Source organism: Lathyrus oleraceus, chromosome 7 (assembly GCF_024323335.1).
Source record: "Lathyrus oleraceus cultivar Zhongwan6 chromosome 7, CAAS_Psat_ZW6_1.0, whole genome shotgun sequence".
Classification (NCBI taxonomy): Eukaryota; Viridiplantae; Streptophyta; class Magnoliopsida; order Fabales; family Fabaceae; genus Lathyrus; species Lathyrus oleraceus.
In genome coordinates, this window is record NC_066585.1 from 495,058,159 (window position 1) to 495,063,999 (window position 5,841).

Here is a 5,841-nt window from a genome sequence, read left to right on the forward strand (position 1 = left end):
GTTACTGGTAGAAGTTTTATCTTCCTTAGAATCGTACCCAATTCCCTTTTTATTGTTCTGACTAACTCCATAAATCATGGATGCCATAATACTCCTATCTATCCCATTTTTCAGAAATTCTTGAAAGGCTTCTTCGTATTTATAAATTATTGCATTTGAAGTTTGTGGAGTTTGAGATAACGCTTCTTCTAATTCTAAGCTTTTTCTTTTTGCTCCATCTCTTTCTAATGTTAACAATTTAATTGTATCTTCTTGTGCTAGAATTGTCATCTCAAGCTCACCACAATCTTCAAATTTTGCTTTAAGACAGCCTTTAATGTTTTTAAACTTTTGTTTTAATTTCTGATATGAGCTAAGAGTTTCTGACAAACAAGATTCTAGATCAGATCGGGAAAGTTCAGAAAATACCTCTTCAGATTCTTCATCTGAGCTACTCCTGGATGTGGTAGCCATAAGTGCCACATTGGCCTGTTCATCAGAGTCAGATTCTGATGATCCAGATTCACTATCATCCCAGGTAGCCATCAGTCCTTTCTTTGTCCTGAAGGTATTCTTCTTGAAGCTTTCTTTTCTAGGGTTGTCTTTCTTTAGCTTGGGGCATTCATTTCTGTAATGACCTGTTTCTTTACATTCATAACAGGTAATATCTTTGTTAGATTTACCTTTTGAAGTTGATTCAGATCGATCCCCTCTGGGTCTTGGTCTTCTGAAGTTGTTGTTCCTCTTTTTCCAGAGTTGCTTAACTCTTCTGGTTAGTAGGGACAACTCTTCTTCATCATCAGAGTCTTCTGGTTCAGAGTCGTCAGTGTCTTCAGTTTCTGCCTGGAGAGCTTTGGTTCTGTCAGGTTTCCGTCTTTCAGATCTGGACTTTAGCGCTACGGACTTGTTCCTTTTCTGAGGCTCATCTTCCTCTAGTTCTATCTCATGGCTTCTGAGAGAACTGACAAGTTCTTCAAGGCTGATATTGTTCAGATCCTTTGACAGCTTCAGAGCAGTAACCATAGGTCTCCATTTCTTTGGCAGACTTCTGACTATCTTCTTAACATGATCTGCAGTTGTGTATCCTTTGTCTAGCACCTTGAGACCTGCAATAAGAGTTTGGAATCTAGAAAACATAGCCTCTATAGCTTCGTCATCTTCCATCTTGAAGGCTTCATATTTCTGGATAAGCGCCAGAGCCTTCGTCTCTTTGACTTGGGAGTTTCCTTCATGAGTCATCTTCAGAGAGTCAAGTATATCTTTGGCTGTCTCTCTGTTGGTGATCTTTTCATATTCGTTGTATGATATAGCATTTAGAAGTATTGTTCTGGCCTTGTGGTGATTTTTGAAGATACGTTTCTGATCTTCTGACATCTTATTTCTGGGAACTTCAGCTCCATTTTCTGAGACTGGAGGTGTGTATCCATCTGTGACAATGTCCCAGAGGTCAGCGTCATAACCAAGAAAGAAACTTTCGATTCTATCTTTCCAGTAATCAAATTTCTCTCCATCAAAAACAGGAGGCTTAGCATTGTAACTATCTCTTTCATTTGAGTGGGCCATGGTTTTTCTCGTACTGGATCTCTCTACACTGTTAAGTGTTTGATTAGAAAATCAATAACAGAGCCGGAGCTCTGATACCAATTGAAGGTGAGAAAAACAAGAAAGGGGGGGTTTGAATTGTTTGGAAAAATAAGCGCTTTTTTCAAAATGAAAAACACACAATGATTTTATACTGGTTCGCTTATAACACAAAGCTACTCCAGTCCACCCGGCCAAGGTGATTTCGCCTTCAACAAGGACTTAATCCACTAATCTTGAAAGATTACAAACAACGTCTAAGAGAAAAATCTCTTAGTCCTCTCAAGTATACAGACTACACAGAGTCACTTGAGGAAATCGACAAACAAATAAATGAAAGATTAATGTAATCTAGAATGCTTCTAAGAAAGCAGATATTACAATAGTAAGAACAAGAGTTTTTCACGTAATAAGCAAAAGCTTCGTGAAGATCTTAGAGAGCAAGAGTGTTTTTCTTGAGTGTTGATGTTTCAGTATAATTTTGGCTTGTTAGCTAATACTTGTGTAGTGGTGAATGTTGATTTGCAGTCCTTTATATATAGAAGTGAGGTAGTAAATGAAACTGGTGGATATTAAAATGAATTTACGCCATCACTTAAATAGCTTCTGCAGGATAACTTTCTCTCCTTGAAATGACTACTTACCACAAGTAGTATCTTCTTTATTGAAAACGGAGATTAACGTCTCTTTCTTAATTAGGAAAACCATTTGCAAATCTTTACTTGACTTTAACGTTACTCTTTCATGATTAGCAATCCATGCTCAGAGTATTTGTGTTTCTGAAGAATCTTCGAATCTTGCTTCTGATGTTGAGTTCAGATAGTTTCTTCAGATAGCGCTGATAACTTCTGGAATCTAGAGATAGTATTGTTCAGAGTCAGAACTTCTAGAGCTTACTTCTTGTTCAGATGCATCTGATACTTGTTGTTTTACTCAGAGTTAGACTTTCTTGAACTTGTTTTCACTTCAAATGCTTCTGATCATTTGATAGTTTGTATCTGATCTGGTTTTGTATCTGATGACATCATCAGATTTCTTCCTTCTTTCTTTAGAATCCTGCACACTTAGAAACTTTTCGTTAGGGTGCCATTTTTGGTTTCATCCTTTGTTATCATCAAAATCAAGGAATCTGTTGTAGAACAATTTTTGTTCTTACAACAGATGCTAAAAAGGTGGAATATGCAACCTTTTTGCTTAGGGCAGAAGGCCGAATCTTGGTGACGGGGTGCAAAGCAGCTAATGGAGAGTAACAATGAAGCATTAGATTGGGCAACTTTCAAACAAAAATTTATGGACAAGTATTTCCCATCAAGTGCTAGATATGAGAAAAAAGCTCAATTCCTCAGACTTTACCAAGGTAATATGACTATCTCTGAGTATGCTAACAAATTTGACTCACTAGCCAAATATTTCTGCTATTTTCGTGACCATGTGGATGAGAATTATAAGTGTGAGAGGTTTGAGAAAGGACTCAGACATGAGATTAAGGAATCTGTGGAGCCCTTGGAGATTCGTCAGTTCCAAGTACTAGTGGAGAAACGTAAGAAGGTGAAGTGGATGAAGCAAGGACGTCTAAATAGATGGGTTTACTGGAGGACTGTCTAGATACTACGTACAATCTTAAAAATTCTCTTTAAATTTGTTAAAAAATTTATATCACTAAGCCTTTTTTGAACAGGGACATCAGGACCGCAATAATAGGGGCAAACAACAAAACCATACACCCGACCTCAAAGGGGTGGAAGAGACCAATCTCAATCACAATTCAAGGGAGGTCAGAGGCCACAAAATTCAAGCAGTATTCGCTGCTACAACTGCAATAAGGAGGGACATGTGAGTACTTAGTGCCCAGAAATAGCGAGAGCTTGTTATCTTTTCCAGCGACCGGGACATTTTGCTAGGGATTGTCGAGCACCAAGGAGAGATCATGTTCCATCTACCAACAATAATAATGATGCTATCCAGCCTACTGCTAAGGAACGTGCCTATCACATTGGAGGACAGGAAGCTTCGAATGCCTCAGGATTAATCCAGGGTGAGTGTGAAATTGCAGACATACTATTCCCAATATTATTTGATTCTGGTGCTACTCATTATTTCATCTATGTGGAGTGTGCAAATTCTATACAACTACTTGTTACTTCACTACCTTTTGATTTGGTGGTCACAATACCATCTTCTAAACCTGTAATACTTAATGAAGCTTGCTTACAATGCCCCTTAGCTATCTTGGGCATAAAATTCAAAGTCGACCTAATTTGTATTTCCCTAAAACATTTGGGAGTGATCCTTGGGATGGACTGGTTATCTAGTCATCATGTTATCTTGGATTGTGCTCGAAAGTCTGTAATCTTTCCAGACCCTGATGTTTCTCGATTCCTCAACACCAACCGATTGAAAATTTCTTTGAAGGGAGGCATCCAGAAGTATGCATTCTTAAATTCTATCAGCATGAAACCAGAAGTGACGATCAATGAGATGCGAGTGGTAAGAGAGTTTCCAGAAGCATTTCCATTAGATGTGTCGGGGCTACCTCTAGTACGTGAGGTTGAATTTGCTATCGATGTGATCCCAGGAAGTGCACCTATTCATATTGCTCCATACATAATGGCTCCATCTGAGATGTTAGAGCTTAAAAGACAACTTGAAGACTTGCTATCAAATAATTTTATCTGACCAAGTGTCTCACCATGGGGAGCTCCTATATCATCAGTGAAGAAGAAGGATGGGAAGTCAAGATTGTGTGTTGACTATCGACAACTTAATAAAGTCACTATCAAGAATAGATACCCTTTACCATGCATTGATGACTTGATCGACAAACTTAGAGGCACTGTGATATTCTCGAAGATTAATCTGATGTCAGGATACCACCAAATTTGAGTGAAGGAACAAGATATATCCAAGACAACATTCAGAACGCGATATGGGCATTATGAGTATTTGGTGATGCCTTTTGGAGTGACCAATGCACCAACAACTTTCATGGACTATATGAATCGTATCTTCCATCCTTTCTTAGACAAGTTTGTTGTGGTTTTCATTAATGACATCCTTATATACTCCAAGAGTAGAGAAGAACATGAGGAACACTTACACCTAGTCTTGCAATTGTTAAAGGAGAAGTAGTTGTACGCTAACCTAGGGAAGTGTGAATTTTGGTTGGAGGAGGTGAAATTCTTAGGCCATGTAATCTCAAAGGAAGGTATTACAGTTGACCCCTCCAAGGTGGAAGCCGTAGTTTATGGGAACAACCAAAAACAACCACTGGAATTAGAAGTTTTGTGGGATTGGCAGGATATTACAGAAGATTCATTGAAGGATTCGCCAAGATTGTAGCCCCATCGACACAACTCACTCGAAAGAATCAAATTTTTGCATGGACGAAGGAGTGCAAGAAGAGTTTCCATCTAATGAAGGAGAAATTGACTATATCACCTGTGTTAGTACTACCACAACCAGAAGAACCTTATGAAGTTTATTGTGATGCTTCATATCAAGGTTTGGGTTGTGTACTTATGCAACATAAATAAGTTGTGGCTTATGCTTCGAGGCAACTGAAAATTCATCAGAAAAACTATCCCACTCATGATTTGGAGCTTGCTGCTATAGTATTTGCATTTAAGATCTGGAGGCATTACTTATACGGTTGTAGCTTTGAAGTGTTCAGCGACCATAAGAGCTTACAATATTTATTTGAACAGAAAGAGCTTAACGTTAAGCAGAGGCGATGGATGGAATTCATCAATGATTATAACTTCACTTTGCAATATCACCCAGGAAAAGCAAATGTAGTGGCAGATGCATTGAGTAGAAAGCAAGTTCAACTCTCAACTATGGCATTGAATGGGTTAGAACTGTTAGAGAAGTTTCGAGACTTGAAATTAGATTTAGATTCTTTAAATGAGAGAGTGCATTATGGAATGATCACTATCGAGAATGAATTGATGATTAAGATTACGACCCTCCAGGGAGACGACAAAGAAATTCAGGAGAAGAGGAAGTTGATGGAGACCGAAAGAGCACCAGAGTTCAGATTGGGACCAGACAAAAATTTGCATAGTAATGGGCGTGTATATGTTCCTAATAATGCAGAGTTAAGAAAGACTATTTTGGATGAAGCCCATAAAAGTAAGCTGAGTATTCACCCTGGACGACAAAAATGTATCAAGACTTTGGTGGTCAGGAATGAAGAAACAGGTGGCCGAGTATGTGGCTTCTTGTTTGACATGTCAGAAAGCTAAGGTAGAACACCAGAAGCCAGTTGGAGTATTACATTCT

General features: G+C 38.4%; 1 protein-coding gene across 1 annotated transcript; it reads left to right on the top strand.

Annotated features, from left to right (window-relative positions):
- Positions 1 to 2,799: 2,799 nt before the first annotated feature.
- LOC127104534 (uncharacterized) lies at positions 2,800 to 4,236 on the top strand. The gene is made up of 3 exons (XM_051041718.1): positions 2,800 to 3,108; positions 3,239 to 3,334; positions 3,442 to 4,236. The coding sequence occupies exons 1-3, from the start codon at positions 2,800 to 2,802 to the stop codon at positions 4,234 to 4,236; spliced, it is 1,200 nt and encodes a 399-aa protein (XP_050897675.1).
- Positions 4,237 to 5,841: the final 1,605 nt, after the last annotated feature.

What these genes read in the sequence shown, in the direction of transcription:
- LOC127104534 (XM_051041718.1), top strand. Translation starts at nt 2,800, where the DNA reads ATGGAGAGTAACAATGAAGCATTAGATTGGGCAACTTTCAAACAAAAA. An exon ending in TAGTGGAGAAACGTAAGAAG is followed by an intron (nt 3,109 to 3,238) that starts GTGAAGTGGATG and finishes TTTTTTGAACAG; the next exon opens with GGACATCAGGACCGCAATAA. An exon ending in TCAATCACAATTCAAGGGAG is followed by an intron (nt 3,335 to 3,441) that starts GTCAGAGGCCAC and finishes TATCTTTTCCAG; the next exon opens with CGACCGGGACATTTTGCTAG.